At 42.7% G+C, this 16,790-nt stretch overlaps 1 protein-coding gene across 3 annotated transcripts in view; it reads right to left on the bottom strand.

The window, feature by feature from the left end:
- Nucleotides 1-16,790, bottom strand: part of ELMO1 (engulfment and cell motility 1) — a 514,794-nt gene that overhangs the window by 416,158 nt on the left and 81,846 nt on the right. For all 3 annotated transcript variants that reach the window (XM_006143011.3, XM_027769765.1, XM_027769766.1), the window contains one exon: nucleotides 13,396-13,431. In XM_006143011.3, coding sequence (XP_006143073.1) covers nucleotides 13,396-13,431 — 36 coding nt within the window. The remainder of the gene's footprint in view (nucleotides 1-13,395; nucleotides 13,432-16,790) is intronic.

Raw genomic sequence — 16,790 nt, 5'->3', positions numbered from 1 at the left:
TATATGGGAAAGGAAGATGATCTTGTAGCTCTGGAGACAACACAGGATGTTTTATTAGCAGTTTTTCATAGTCAACAGCACATAGATGAGAAACTCTTTGTAGTTGAAAGCTACCTGTTGCTTTAGATAAGAACTCTTAGCTAAAATGGTTAATTTTTTTATGGAGCCCTCAGCTTTGTTTATTCTGTTGTCTCATCTAGGCTTTTTTTTTTAATAAATCTGTGGGTCCCTGCATTTTGTTTGTTGAGTCTTGTCAATTAGTGAGTTTTTTTGTTTTATCTCTGAGTCTCTGTTATGTGGTGAATGTGCTGACTTTGCTAGTGTGAGTTAACTTTGGCCTGTAGCTTTAACAAGGGGGATCTACATAAAACTAACCTTAAACTAACTTAGTTTACATATGTTTTCAATGCTAATTTGGTTTATACTAACTTAATCTATATGTTAATTTTGGCTTAAAAACAGACAGGTGGGGGAGTCTTAAACTTCTTGATTCTCTTGTCAGTCTTAGGGAACCACATTCCTATAAGATTATTAATTGGCTTTATTGCAATGGTTGGGGGTGATGTTTTACCCTTACAGGGTACCGTAATAACAGTAAAACTCACGGCAGAGAAATTGAATACTGGCCAGTTTAAGGACACAAGGGAGAGCTCGTAAACTGGGCCTTGCCTCAGTTTCTTTCTAGTCCAGGCCTTGCCTTAGAATGGGAGGCAGCATCCTTACCAGCTTGTGTTACCTGCATGGCCCCGTCAGGTGACCATGCTAAAATCTTACTATATTCCAAATCAGAGGTCGCACGATTCTTTCAAATGGCATGGCTATAAAAACTACCACACCCTGACATAGGTGTGTGCTCTGTGTCTTCTTCCCCCTCCCTCCCCCAGTTTTTTTTTAGAGGTTTTTGCAATAGGGCGTGTGCACTCCCCAGAAAGACAGAGAGAGACAGAGAGACAGAAAGCGAGAAATCACCCCCCAGGGGGGATGGCCACACCACAATCCCTTCTCCTCCATTCTCCTCTCGGGATCTTGGGCATGCACGCACACGCACCTGGTGTGAGTTTAAGCCACAGGGCTTGGGACTCGAACTGTGGTCGACTACATGGGAATCCAATGATGTAGCCATTACGCCAACTGCTGGTCCCCCCCTTCCCAATTCTTAAAGGAGTGATTCTAGGTGCAAAGACAGGAGACAGAAGGCAGAGTTCTACCTCTTAAATCAATGCTGGGTAGTGTCAAGTCAGAACAGAACTACAAATACAAAGCACATGGCACGTTCGGGACACTCTTTGTTTGGTTATTTGGTTTCATATAACACGATAGGCTAAAGATTTTGCAGTACTGACCCCCACAGATGGGCTGACTGCCGGCTGTGCATGTGGGTGAGAGCCACTGTCGGCCGACACGCCAGGTGTGCTGGGATGAGGCAAATACATGTTTCTCATCAACTGAGCAGAGACCACCTTCCTTCCAACAAGTTTCCGCCGACCTCAGAACAGACATGCAAATATACGCCATGAATTTTATAAGAGGACAGTGCTTCCAAAGTCTTCATGGGAGGGTATGCCCAGTACAGAATTGGAAAAGAGATTAAAATAAAGCTATTAATAAATCATACTGGATAAATCCTTAATTGCCAAAGTTAACGGCTAGCGTTCTGCTCTGAGTTCTCCCTGTGCATTTTCCTCACTGTCAGGAGGTAATATTGAGATACTTTGGAAGCTATGGGTTACTTTTCTTCTTCAGTGAGATTTTTGCTGTAGGGCATGTGTTCTGACTGGAGAGACAGAGACAGAGAGATAGAAGGTGAGAAGTCAACCTCCTGGGGAATAGCCACGCCACAATCCCTTATCCTATATTCTCCTCTGGGGATTTTGGGCACTCACACATACGTCCTGGTGTGAGTTTCAAGCTGCCGGGTCCAGGACTTGAACCATGGTCAGCTAAATGGGAGTCCATTACACCATGTGCTGGTCCCTCCTTTTCCTTTTTATTTCTTTTATTCACGATAAAAATTGCCTTCCTCTGCATGAGAGAGAACAGAGCCCTCTACAAGGTCTCCTTGTGCCATGACTCCCCTTCTCCAGCCCCCGGCTCCTCAGGTCCTTGGACACACGTGCCCAACAGGTTTCCAAGTCGATCAGGCATGTTCTAAGTCAACTTGGGGGTCTGAGCCACTGTCAGCCACATGGCTTCCAGTACCTCAATTCAGCTTGCTGTCTACTGTGTCACCAGCCTGGGCAAGCATGTGGATTTGCAAATCTCCATCAGACACTCTCCTTACCCTTTCAGAATCATAGCATGACAATGTCAGCAAGCCTTCTTCTGGATCTTTTGGTAACAATTTAAGTGCATACTGATTCTGCACTCCATTCTATTCTGTGCATCTACTTGTATATACCCTTATACCAACAGACTGTCTTAATAACTTATCGGGACCAGCAGATAGCATGATGGTTACGTGGCTGGACTCCCATGTAGTCAACTGTGGTTCAAGTCCTGGACCTGGCAGCTTAAAATTCATGCTGGGTGCAAGTCCATATGTGCCCAAGATCCTGAGAGGAGACTGGAGAAGGGATTGTGGTGTGGCCATCCCCCAGGGGGTGATTTCTCTCTTTCTCTCTCTGTCTCTCTGGTGAGTGCACATGCCCTATAACAAAAATCTCTATAAAAACAAATAAAACTAATCTTATAATAAGCTTTAAACTGTGTTAAAATCCTCCAAATTTGTTGTTGACTGTTTAGCAATTCTAGGTTTAAATGTTAAAATTGATTTGCGATTTCTTTTAAAAAATTGATTAATACTACATTCTACACTGAACCTATAATTTGGGGGAATTGTTATTTTAAGAATATTGTATATTCCAGTCCATGAAATGATATATCTCTTCACTTACTTAAGTCTTCTTTAATTTCTCTCATATATATATCTGCGTGTATGTGTAGTCAATAGACACTGTGTATCTCTTGTTAAGTTTATTCCTAAGAATTTTAGGGGTTTTGACACACTATAAAGTGGAAATTTTATTTTTTAAAGAATTATTTATTTAATTTTGTTATCGTTATTATTTTTTAATGTAATCAGAGAGGCAGAGAGAGAGGGGGGGGGGAAATAAGAAAGCAAATCGCCAGGTCCAAGACTCAAACCATGGTCAGCCATGTGGGAGTCCAGCGCCCCAACCACCACACCACCTGCCAGCCACTAAAGTGAAAATTTTAAAATTTCATTGCCAGTTGCTTCACGTTATATCACCATACATACCGTTTTATACACTGCCACTGTATCCGGAGACCCTGCTAAACTCCGTTACTTGACTAGCAGCTTCTTCGCAGGCTCCCTTGGGCTTTCTACACAAGCACTCGTATCCCACATTATGCCTTCTGTTCCTGACTTACTGCAGTGTCTCAGAATTACAGAGCAAGGGTGGGTAGAAGAGCAGACAGCAAACACAGTTTCCTAGTGCCAGCTTTGATGGTAGGAAAAATTCAGTCTTCCAACTTTAAGTATTGATGATGTTTTGTAGAGGGATTTGTCAGGTGGAGGAAGTTCCCTCTATTCCCAGCCTGCTAAACATTTTCATTATGTGGAAGCCGGGTTTTGTCAAGTCCTTTTTCTCTATTAAGATTATTTTTCTCTTTAGTTTTTTCTTTTCTTTTGTTAAATTCTGAGTCACAATGACTGATTTTCAAAAGTAAAAATCATGTTTTGGGTAAAACTTTTACTGGTCGATTTTTTTAAACATACTGCTCCATTGTATGTGCTAATTTGCAGTTCTCCTCATCGGGGACACTGGTCTCTAATTTTTATTTCTTACTTTTTTTTTTGTCAGGTTTTAGTATCAGAGTGACACTGGCCACATAAAATGATTGGGAACTAATGGCGCCTCCTCTATTTTCTGAAAGCATGTAGATACCAAATAGATTTGGTACTTCTTTAAATACATGATAGATTTTATGAGTATAACCAGTTTTCACTGTGGGAAGGTTTTTGAAAATTAATTACACTTATTTAATAGCTATGAGTATTCAGATCTTCAACATCATCATGAGTCATTTTTGATATATCATTTACAATTTTTTTGAGAGTTTTTTTTTTTTTTTTTTTGCTATAGGGTGCGTGCGCTCGCCAGACAGACAGAGACAGAGAGACAGAAAGAGAGAAATCACCCCCCAAGGGGGGATGGTCACACCACAATCCCTTCTCCTCCATTCTCCTCTCGGGATCTTGGGCACACACGCACACACGCCTGGCGTGAGTTTAAGCCACCGGGTCTGGGATGCGAACTGCGGTCAACTACGTGGGAGTCCAGCGACATAGCCATTACACTAACTGCTGGTCCCAATTTTTTAAATTTAAATTTTATTTTTATAAAGCAAAAATTACAAACTTTTTTTTTTTTTTTTACAGAGAACTTTACAGTCTTCTATCTATCAAATGTTTCTTCCTCTAGGACCAGCAGATGGTGTAGTGATTATGGCACTGGACTCCCGCATTGCTGACTGTGGTTCAAGTTCCGGACCTGGAGGTTTGAAAATCATGCCAGGCATGTGTGTGCGTGCCCAAAATCCCAGGAAGAGAATGGAGGAGAAAGGATTGCAGCGTTGCCATCCCCCCTAAGGAGTGATGTCTCACTTTTCCTCCCACTGCCTCTCTTTCTCTGGCAACTGCATGGGCCCTGTGGCAAAAACCTTAAAAAAGTTTCTTCCCTTTGCATTTCCCACCCACCCTCTACCACCCACTGCCCTCCCTTCCAGTCTCTGGTGTCTACACTGATCTTCTCTACGGTCATGTCTTCTGATCTTCCCCTTTCTGCCATAGAATGCAGACATTTGGTACATATTAAGTGGGGATATACAATGTGTCTCTTTCAAAGTTTGGCTCGTTTCCCTTAACATCAAGTCCTTGCTAGTCATACATTTTAACCCTCAGAAATAGAGGCAAAGATGGAGGTTAAAAGAACAAGGGGTTTATCAGGAGTTTGGGTGATGGTTATGAAAAATAAAAGAGCAAAGATAAAAATGGTATATGGAAAACCTTTAGACCAGGAGGTAGATATAATAAAGGGTGAGTGGATAATAAAGGGTGAGTGGAAATAGTTGTAGATCTGATAAAAATCTCAGTTGACTCAATTAAAAACTCTAGACCAGGGAACCAACAGTTAGCATAATGGCTATGTCGCTGGACTCCCACGTAGTCGACCGCGGTTCGCATCCCGGACCCGGTGGCTTAAAACTCAACGCCGGGCGCGTGTGTGTGCGTGCCCAAGATCCTGAGAGGAGAATGGAGAAGGGATTGCGGTGTGACCATCCCCCTTGGGGAGTGATTTCTCGCTTTCTGTCTCTGTCTCTCTCTGTCTGTCTGGTGAGTGCACGCGCCCTATAGCAAAAACCTCTCAAAACAAAAAACAAAAAACAAACTCTAGACCAAACCATGTCTCTTAGAGGAATTTTGCAATGGGCAGTAACAGCTGGGCCCTGATACCCCACCAGACTCCCTTGCTGGGGGCTAACTCAAGAGTATGTCTGTGGCTTGAGAACTGACATGGGACTGGCCCTAGTGGTTAAGGGAGGTGGATATCACATGGCCGACTGTGGTTGGAGTCCCAGCCCTGGCACCTTGAAAAGCACAATGGGTCTCTGTGTACACATGACGAAGATCTCGACGGGTTGAGAAAATGGAGGGAAAGGGAGTGGCATGACCACACCCCAATGGGGCATTCTCTTTTGCTCTCCCTACCCCCACTCACCACCCCGAGAAGCGCATACATGCCCTCTGGCAACTAATTTTTTTTTAATCAGCCATAGATCTTTTTTTCCTTTTCTTCTGTTTTTTTTTCTATTTATTATCATCATAATCTTATCAGCCATAGATCTTGAATGTGCTATAGCTAGAAGCAATCATCTACCTGCACTCCGCATGGCTGACTCGCAAGTTCTTCCATGAATGAAAATCAAAATTCTATATTTCCATGGAAGACACATTTGGTAACTTCTGTATTTTCCAGGGTCTTTGTCTACTTCACCTAGAATTTAAAATTTACTGGTGTAAAATTATTTGCACTATTCCTCTAATTTGCTTTTTTTAATAAAGAATTCTTTTATTTAACTTTATTTATTTATTTTAATTTGACCAGAGATGGACAAAGTGTGGGACGGGGGAGCGAGAAAGTGCCCTTAACCACTACACCACCTGCCGGCCCCCTTCTCCTTTTACTGTCGGTAGCACCTACAGTGGTCGCCTCTCTTACTTCCCGTGTTGATGTTGGGTTTCCTGCCAATATAAGCACTTACGTCTATAAATGTCCCTCCCACAATCATTCCTTCAGCCACGTCCAAAAATGATGGTATGTTGTTTGTTCATTATTATTCAATTAATTCCTTTGAAATTTTAATCGGGTTTATTCCTTGATCCCTGGGTAACACAGGAATAGGTTTCTTATTTCATTTTTTAAACTCTGGGGACTTTTCAACTACTTACTGTTATTAATTCTAATTTCATTTCCTTGTGATTAAAGAATATAAACTGCATCATGTCAATCGTTTGGAAATTTGAAAGACTTGTGACGGCCCAACATACGGTCTGTCCTGGTGAACACTGACATGTACTGGGGTGGGATATGTGAGCTGTCTGTCGTAGCTGACAGACATGACGCTCTATGAAGGACGATTAAGGTAACTTGATACTTGCCTCACTAGGTATAAAGGAAGCGTAAATTAAAACCACATATTACCTCACAGCCACAAGAATGAGTTTTATCAAGAAAAACAAACTCAAAGATAACAAATGTCGGCGTGTGTGGTGTAAAAGAATCCCTAGTAAAATGCCGGCAGGAATGTAGACTGGCACAGCCATTACAAGGAACAGTATGAGGGTGCCCATCTGATGCAACCCCTCTTCTGGATGTAAGCATATGACTCCTACACTCTGGGCGCAGTGTCGACTCTAGCCAAGCACTACCATGTGACTCAGTAACCGTCAGTCTGCGTGCACAGCCAGGGAGGAAATTTGTACTTTCCGGTTCATTCACTGCAACATTATTCACAACGGCTGAGACATGAGAACAGCCACTGACAGACGAATGCAGGAAGAGAATATGGCAAATCCATGCAGTGGAACATTACTTAGCCTTCAAGAAAAAAGGAGAGAGGGACCAGCAGTTAGCCTAATGACTATGTCACTGGACTCCCATGTAGTCGACCGCGGTTTGCATCCCAGACCCAGTGGCTTAAAACTCACGCCGGGCACGTGTGCGTGTGTGCCCAAGATCCCGAGAGAAGAATGGAGAAGGGATTGCTGCGTGGCCATCCCCCTGGGGGGGATTTCTCGCTTTCTGTCTCTCTGTCTCTCTCTGTCTGGCTGGCAAGCGTACGCGCCCTATAGCAAAAACCTCTCCAAAAAAAGAAAAAGAAAAAAGGAGAGAGCGAGAGAGTTCAGGCCATCCACCATAACATGCATAGACCTGGAGAACACCACGTTAAGTGGAACAAGTGAAACACAGAAAGAACTGCATGATCTCGTTCACGTGGGACAAAAAGAGAACTCAGATGCACAGAGATAGAGAAAATGGTGTCTATTTTAAAAGTCTGAAGAAAAGAAAGAAAACCAAATTCTGTCTTTTAAGGTTACCCACATATTTGAAATTTCTGGTGTGCTTCACATAGTCCTATAAATCCAAATTTCTACAGTGGATACCAGGGATGGTGCAGAGAGGAAATGAAGGGGAGGGGTATGAATCAAAGACAACAACAACAGCATGCACAGACGATGAACGGATCTGGAGGTCTAAGGTAGAACATGGGACAAACGTTCATTAAAGTGTATTATATCAGGGGTTTTGTAAAATACGCAGACACTAACGTCTCTTGTCACAAAAAATGTAACTGAGGTAACAGAGATGCCAATCTGTTGCGCCCAATAGTAAGCACTGTCCATTATACTATAAACGCACCCATTTATCTATATAAAATGATGTTGCAAGCCTCAGATATACACAACACTAATTGTTAAAAATGATCTTTCGTAATGTTGATCAGATTGCCTCTATCTTTACTGATTTTGACCAGTTTTCCTATCAGTTAGGAAACAGTGGTGTTAAAATATCCGATGGGTTTGCTTAGTTTTTTCCTTTAGTTATTGATTTCTGTTTCATGTTTTTGTTTTTGTTTCTGTTTTTGGTTGGTTTTTATTAGAGAGAAAGATGTTTTGATATAGGGTGCATACGCTCACCAGAGAGACAGAGAGAGACAGAGAGACAGAAAGCAAGAAATCCCCCCAGGGGGATGGCCACGCTGTAATCTCTTCTCCTCCATTCTCCTCTTTGGATTTTGGACACTCAGGCACACACATCAGGTGTGAGTTTAAAGCAGCCAGATCTGGGTCTCAAACCACGGTCTACTATGTGGGAGTTCAGTGACATAACCATTATGCCATCTGCTGGTCCCTCTGCTTCATGTATTTTAAAGACTTATTAGGTACATATATACATTTAACATGTTTAGGTCTTTCTAATGGCTTGATCATTTCTTATGAACTATCCCTCTCTACCTTTCATAGCATACTGCCTTCCAGTCTTATTCTGCCTGACAGTAGTAAGACTATCCCGGTTTATCATCAGCGTTTGCATGGTATACATTCTTTATACCTCTACTCGCAAAAACACGTGTCCTTGTACTGCTAGTGGCTCGCTTGCAAACAGCATATGGGTCATGCTTTTCTGGCTGATCTGCTAATCTAAGCCTTTTAACTGCAGCACCTAATCAGTTTACATTTAATGCGCCTATTGATATGGTTAGGGTTAAGTCAACCAGCTATGTGTTAGTTGTTTTCTATCTGTCCTAGCTATGTTTTCTGTTCTCTTTCTCTTTTCCTACCTTCTTTTGAATTAACCAAATATATCTTATTAGTCCAATTTAGCTTCTCCTAAAGAAGCTATGCCTATTCCTCTCTACACTAACTCTTTAGTTGCACACCAGCTCCATGGCATGGTGGTAATGCACTGCTCAGGAGAAGCCAGATACCACATGGTAGCCACGGTTCAAATCCCTGCCTTTGCAGCCTGAAAACACACTTGGCTCACTCCTGAGTGGCTGAGATCCAATGGGCTAGGGGACTCAAGAAAGGGTGTCACGGGAACCAGCAGTTAGTGTAATAGCTCCATCGCTGGACTCCCACGTAGTCGACCGCGGTTTGCGTCCCGGACCCAGTGGCTTAAAACTCACGCCGGGCGCGTGTGCGTGCATGCCCAAGATCCCGAGAGGAGAATGGAGGAGAAGGGACTGCGTGTGACCATCCCCCCTGGGGGGTGATTTCTCGCTTTCTGTCTCTCTGTCTCTCTCTGTCTGTCTGGCAAGCGCACACACCCTATAGCGAAAACCTCTCAAAAAAAAAAAAAAAAGAAAGAAAGAAAGGGTGTCATGGGACCAGCAGATGACGTGGTGGTTAAGGTGCTGGACACTCCCACATGGTTGACCATGGTTTGAGTCCCAGATCTGGTGTCTTGCTTTCTCACTTTCTCTTTGTCTCTCTCTCTCTCTCTCTCTTTGTCAAATTAAAATAAACGAATGAATAAGTAAAATTCAAAATACAAAAATTCTTAAAAAAAAGAAAAAGAAAAGACTGATCCCACCCTATAGAGGCACTCATCTCTCCTTCTCTCGCTCTGTTTTTCTCTCACGCATGTGAGCATATATAATTTAACATGAATATAGGAAAAATTCTTTAGTGTTCCTACGGATTAGGAGATGTAACACTGACATACACTTACAGGGGAGATTGTATAGGAAGCTTGCTATAGTGCAGTTCTATACATCCCCCCATTTGTGCTCCTGTCTTACCTATTTTATATTGTGTGTGTGTGTGTGTGTGTGTGTGTAAAATAAACTCTACAAAACGGCATTACAATTTTAGCTTTAAATAGTGGTATGTCTTTTTAAAAAGTTTGAAGAAAAGAAAGATAACCAAATTCTGTCTGTTATGGCTACCCATGTTTTTCGAATGTCTGGTGTTCTTCATATCTTTCTACAAATCCGAATTTCTGTCTGTTGGGTCATTGGAAAAGTTATGACGTATTTTTTCTATGCAAAAATGTGTCATGGCCCTTCCGAGGACCCCCCAGTTTCACATCACCTCGTCTGAAGCACTTCCTTCACACACCGCAGTGCTCTGCCTGCTGACAACAAACTGCCTTAGTTTGCTTTCATCTAACATTATTTTTATTTTGCCATTTTTCTAAAAGCAGTATTGCTTGAGTGTTGACAACTTGTTGTTTTCTGTCAATACTTTGAAGACGTCGCCTGTGGCCCTCTAATTTCTAAGAAGTCAGTTCTCGTTCTCAGTTTTTGTTTCTATGGGTTGTCGGAAAAGTCATGACACATTTTGTATAGAAAAACAAAGAAAAATGTGTCATGACTTTTCGGACGACCCACTATAATGTAAGTAAGTTGATTTTCTCTAGAAATCTTTGAGGTATTTGTTTTATCTGTGGACTTCAAAAGTTTGAATATTATGCTTCTAAGCACAATTTTATTTGTATTTAATCCTGCTTAGGGTTCACTGAGCTTCACAAGTCTAAACATCAAGGCTTTTCAACAAGTTATGGAAATTTTCTATCATTGTTTCCTCAAACATTTTTTCTCCCCCATTCTGTCTTTCCTCTCCGCTGGGACCCCAAATAAGTGTATTGATATTTTAGATCACTGTTATTATCTCTTAGGTCAATTGGTCACTATTCGTTTTATCTATTTTTTGGATTAAGTCATCGATTCTGATAGATGTTCAAGGTTACTGTTTCCTCGTGCACAGTACATTTTATTACTCTTTATGGTTTCCATTTCACTGCTGAGACTCACCATCTGGGCCTTCAGTATACTGATGCTTTTCGTTTTTAAATGTTTATATTAAGTTGTTTGAAATCTTCATCTGCTAATTCCAGTATCTGCGTCATCCCAGATTAGTTTCTACCATCAGTTTGTTTTTTTTTTTCCTCAATGGTGAGTAATCTTTTCTGATTTCTTTATATTCCTAGTAGTGTAGCTTTTTTATTGTATTCTGGAAACAGTAAGTGAAATATTGTCAAAGCTCAGAATTCAGCTTTATTCCTCTGAAGAGTAGATATTTGTTCTAGTGGGATGTGAACTTGGCTAGAATTGAACTCTAATCTCTGCAGTGAGTTGCAGCTAAAATATGTGCTCAATCCTTTCACTCTTCAGTTGTTCTCCCTGCCTCCTGGGGTGTCCACATGTACCTGTTCATACTTCACAGAGCAGTGATGAATGAGGGCATAGTTTACACGTAGAGGCGGGGTCTCACACCCTCTGAGCTGTCCTCCTTTGTAACCCCCCTGGTTATCCAGCTGCGATGCTGGCCCCCCACAAATCTCTCTAAAAAAATATGTTCATCATATTTTATAATTGGCTTCTATATTGTTAGTCTGATTAAGTTATTCTTTCATTACCAGACTCAGGGCCCTGACCATAGATTTTAATCTTTGACTGATAAATTGTTCAGTATCCACACCCACCAAAAGACAAAAACTGTTGGCAGACAAATTTTTAAGAAATTATTTTCGCTTCAGAGCTCAAAATTTCTCTACATCATCAAGTTGTATAAAGTCAATGGGGAAAAATAGGTTTGAAAGCCACCTGATTTTAACGTTCCTGTCAGGGAAATGATGCCAAGTATGCTGACCCTGCATGGAGTGGATTAGAAGGCGTGAGCATGAACACTGAGGAAGAGCGAACTGCTACCATGAAGTGCTCCCACTGTATCCGAGTATGTGCATAATGAAGTAAGACTTAAAAACTGATTATTCTTTCTGCGTTAACAGAATTTAATAACAGAAGAATTTCTGCAACTAATGCTTTTTCCATGTGGTGAGGAAGACGAAGACGAATGACTAGAGGCCACTATCATGCTACTCTTCTCTTCATTGAAGAAGAGGCGCATTTCTCTGAGGGCTTAAATAATAAGGATCACATTTTGCGATGCTATTTGGTCTTCCTTCCTCCAACTGAAATGATCTGCTTAACAGCTTGGCACCATGAAAATGTGTTCAGCCTACTTTAGAGAGTTTGTTAGAGGCTATTGGACTCCCCCTGTAGAGTGGATAAGAAAGGTACTCAGAAGTTCTGAGATCTGCAGACACAATTATCAAGCAATTCACTTACTGGTGGTGCTTGAGCACCTTCTCAGACTCAAAATAAATCATTTCATTCCATATGTCAATCCTGATATCTCTTAAATGTAGATTTTTTTTCTGAGCCTCTGAAGAAAATCAAAGACTTTTCACTTTGAACATCACATAGGCCACAAAAAAGAGAAAGTTTTGTCAAGTGTTAAAAGAAAAATAACCCAGCCAATTTAATAGAGTTTTTATAAAGCAAATTTTAACATGATTTAAATCGGGCTGTTGTCCCTGGACTTTTGGACAACTCCGGCCAGCTTTGTGGTCAACTTGGCATTTAAGATGGCGAAACAGAAGTGTCGTTCAAAAAAAGTAAGTGAGAGAGTGAGGCAGAGAAATGACTGGTTACGTATTTTGAAGTCTGTCTGCATTAATATGGTTTAAAAGGCGATGTCTGTGATTGACAAGCCTAGCTGCTGTGATTGGTTGTAACCCAGCAACTAGCGCAGATAAACAGCCTAACTCGTACAATTTCTGCTGAGCCACGGAAATCAAAGTGTGGGAGCAGAGTGGCTGTCTTAGGAAAAATAAACCAGCCAATTTAATAGAGTTTTTATAAAGCAAATTTTAACATGATTTAAATCGGGCTGTTGTCCCTGGACTTTTGGACAACTCCGGCCAGCTTTGTGGTCAACTTGGCATTTAAGATGGCGAAACAGAAGTGTCGTTCAAAAAAAGTAAGTGAGAGAGTGAGGCAGAGAAATGACTGGTTACGTATTTTGAAGTCTGTCTGCATTAATATGGTTTAAAAGGCGATGTCTGTGATTGACAAGCCTAGCTGCTGTGATTGGTTGTAACCCAGCAACTAGCGCAGATAAACAGCCTAACTCGTACAATTTCTGCTGAGCCACGGAAATCAAAGTGTGGGAGCAGAGTGGCTGTCTTAGGCCCAAACGGCTTAATTCAACAAAGGCTATACATGAAATTATGCTTCGCACGCTGAAGAGAAAGGTAACAATTCTGACGTGATTTACTGATTGCAAACATACACACCCCATCTACCGCGATGCAAGAGGAAAAGCGAAATACATTCTTAAAGAACCTCCTTCTAAGAACATCAAACTTCTGTTTATAGGAAAGCACACACACACACATACACACACACACACAAATTATTTACTCAAAATATCGAGATGCACATACAGAGGACAGAGTTTAATTAAGCAGAGAAAAAGGAAACATTAAATCATTGCTATAAATGATCATATGTTCTTACCAAGGCTTCATAATCTTCTGCAGTTTCTGGTACCGTCTGCAAAATTTAAAAACAGTCATGTGAGGAGCGTGTTTGAAAACACTGACTTGTTACACAGAGAACACGCCTCGAAGAAAACCCAGCATTACTTAGGACAGATTTAACGGCCATGGGGTAGAGGACTTTATCCATTTTAAAACATCATGAAAAGTAACAAACTACAATTTTTTAATAATTAAAAAACATGAGAAATCAGAAAAAAGCTCCTCTCGCCCAACAATTTATTTCCTTGTGAGTTTATAAAGGTAACAAGAACAATCTGTTTTGATATGACCGGGCATATCCCACTGGAGAAAAGTTCTAGGAATAAGAAGAGGTAAATTTGCAATAAAAAAAAAAAAAAAACCACTTGAGTCTTATGGCTCCCAGGCCCGGGAGTTAAGGGAGTAAGGTCTGTGCACAGAGTCTGACCACTTCTCCTATTTTTCCAAAATCTCTTCTAAAGGCACTGGGAAGTCATGCCCACACACATTAGCAGCCCATTCATTTTCTAGTAACAGGACTCTTCCCACCTCCTGTCCCTGGCATAGTATCTCTGAGATGTCTATTTCAACCGATTACAGTATATTCTTTGGCTTATCCCTTCCCAAGACACAGAACTTCCCTTTTCCTTGAGATGGAGATTAAGCCTTTCTTTAACTAATCCCTTCCCAAGACACAGATCTTCCCTTCCAATCACCAACCTAAGAATTGTGGAACCCACCTATAACCTACAGGCGCCCCCCCCCATGTCCCGCCTTTTTGGGCCAGACCAATGGAAAAATCTCTTCACTAAATGTTATCTGTCAATCTCAAAAACAAATAAAAGGAACCCCTGTACATGATCACCCCGAGAAAGACATGTATGTCTCTTCTGCGGGCCTAGGTCACTCACGTTTGGCTTGGAAATAAATCACATTAATTATTAATTACACAGTTGGCTGTTTTTCCGTCGACAGGTCTCACATGGCCCACTGCTCAGTTCAAATCCCAGCAACTTGAGAAACACGCAGGGTGCATGAGTGCGCATGCCCCAAACCTACCAGGATGGAGACGGGGGAGATGGGCTGTGGACCCATCATGCCCCACTGTGGGGAGGGGAGGCACCTTTGTCTCTCCCTCTGTCTCCTTCTGGTGAGTGCACAAGCCAATGCAAAAACTGAAAGAAAGGTGAGCCAAAAAAGCACTAGACCACGAAGAAATACTCCGTCGTCTTTCTTCGATAAACATGCCCGTTATTTCCTTCTCTTTGCTTGAGAGAGATACCGCTTCTTCGGAGGGAAGACAAGGCTGTCTCATCTCTCTGAAATGAGACCTGCTGTACTGTTGGACACCCCACTGGAACTCTGGGATTGCAGCTCGCAATGGGCAAACCCGGCTACAGGAAGAAACAACTGCACTTGTTTTTTTAAAAAAGCTGAGCTCAGAAAGATAAAGCAGCAGGTGGCTCTGGCCTGACCAGACCACTTCCCATTCCTCCAGTCGGGCAGATCTCCCTGGCGGTAAGTGTGTTCCTCCCTCCGCATTAAACATCCTGCCGCTATTTGTCCAGCGATTCTCAATATCACCTATTCTAGGTTCCTCTGCAAAGCTTTCCTGGCCTGAATTCTCTTCCTCAGCACGACTAAGTGTGGCACTGGGGTCTGCATGCCACTTCTGCCGTACCGAGCCCAGGCCGTCCTCTGTCCTCACTCCCCAGCTCTGCACTGGCGGTAGAGAGCAGCTGGTCAGGCGCACAGGGTAGGCACCAGGAAATGGCTGCTGGCTGCCTTTGCTCTTCAGAAGTTGCAGTCTTAATGACATACAGGACAACCACTTTAGAAACGTAAATGACTACTTGAAGACTAAATCTAGCCTTTGGTAAAACTGGGGTTTAAAAACATGTAAAAAAAGCCGGGCATAGTGCAGTCCCCACTACTGGCAAGGCCGAAGCAGGAGGAGAGCCATGGCAAGGCCTTGTCTAACAATGAAAATGCATACAAAGAAAGCTTCCTCTTTCTCTCCCTCTCCTTCACCGGACTTTCCTTTAAAAAAAAAAAAAAGAAATGATTAGTTTCCTTCCTTCATCCAAAGGCCCCTGGGCAGGAGGGAAGAAGGTGGCCAGTGAGAGGCAGTCCTGGGCAGAAGTTGGGAACATGTGCAAGGTCCAGACGCTGCCCCCACTGGAAGGAACCAAGGTCCCTGAGTACTGGCCATGCCGGGACCAGAGCAAGGAAAGAGCAGCCTGAAAAATGAGCCAGACAGGAAAGAAATGTTCAAAAAGTAACGGGAGACAGGTGGGGAGACGGGACACAGCTGGAAGGAAGTTCAGCCGGTCAGATCTGGGCGGGCTGGAACCACAGTAAATAGGCACGGTGACAGGGTCTGCCTTCGTATCTGCTAGCAATGACAGAGTGCACACAGTCACGAGTGACCTGCTGAGAGTCCCCTAGGTACGGGGGACCTGGGACAGATGCCCAGATCTGATTTGTGCACCGTTTTCCAATTTCCACCGTGCAACTGCTCTCACCATGGCCCATTTAAAGACCAACAGGACCTCAGTGACACAGAGGACCTCAGTGACACAGAGCTATAAAGAGTTGTGCAAGAGTGGCTCTCAGGAATTGGTACTGTCAGCACCCACTGGAAATAAGGATAGAAACGAGTAAGTAGGTATGGAGAAAATCAAGCCTTTTTTTTTTTTTTTTTTTTTTTAGGGACTTTTGCTATAGGGTATGTGCGCTTGCCAGAGAGACAGAGATAAAGAGACAGAAAGTGAGAAATCACCCCCCAAGGGGGATGGCCACACTGCAATCCCTTCTTCTCCATTCTCCTTTAGAGATTCTGTGCACATACGCATACATGCCTGGCGTGAGTTTCAAGATGCTAGGTCTGAGACTTGAACCATGGTCGACCGTGTGGGAGTCCAGTGCCTTAAGTAGTTTTAAAGTATCTCCCTACAAAGCACCTATGAATTTACTGCAGGGGCTAAAGAGGGGTGTGCCATCATGGAGACCCTGAAGACACTACCTCAATGGTTCAGTGCAAGTTACCGCCAGTGGGGACATCATGCACCAGTCACTGGACACGAGGAGAAGAAAAACAAACAATGCACAAGCACCAGTGGGGTTCCAGCCGAAGGCATATAATGCCTGAGGAGAAATAAGTGGACGAACCGTACAGAGTTCCGTGTTTCAATGGAAACTCTGCAGCTCTGTAAGAGGCCCTTCGGGCTATCAGATGCTAGCCCTGTTGTCCTTGAGCTCTTCCATACGTTTGTAAACGGAGGTAGGTAGTGGACCTACAGGTGCGTTTTCACCCTGTCTGGCAACAATTTACCTGACTTGCTTCTGCAGGGAAAACCAGTTCTGTCTCCTTTTGCAGTTCGCACTTTATTC

This window comes from Tupaia chinensis, unplaced genomic scaffold, assembly GCF_000334495.1.
Source record: "Tupaia chinensis unplaced genomic scaffold, TupChi_1.0 Scaffold000088_1, whole genome shotgun sequence".
Lineage (NCBI taxonomy): Eukaryota > Metazoa > Chordata > Mammalia > Scandentia > Tupaiidae > Tupaia > Tupaia belangeri.
The sequence above is the reverse complement of the archived record's forward strand: the minus strand, read 5'-3'. Positions and strand labels throughout refer to the sequence as shown.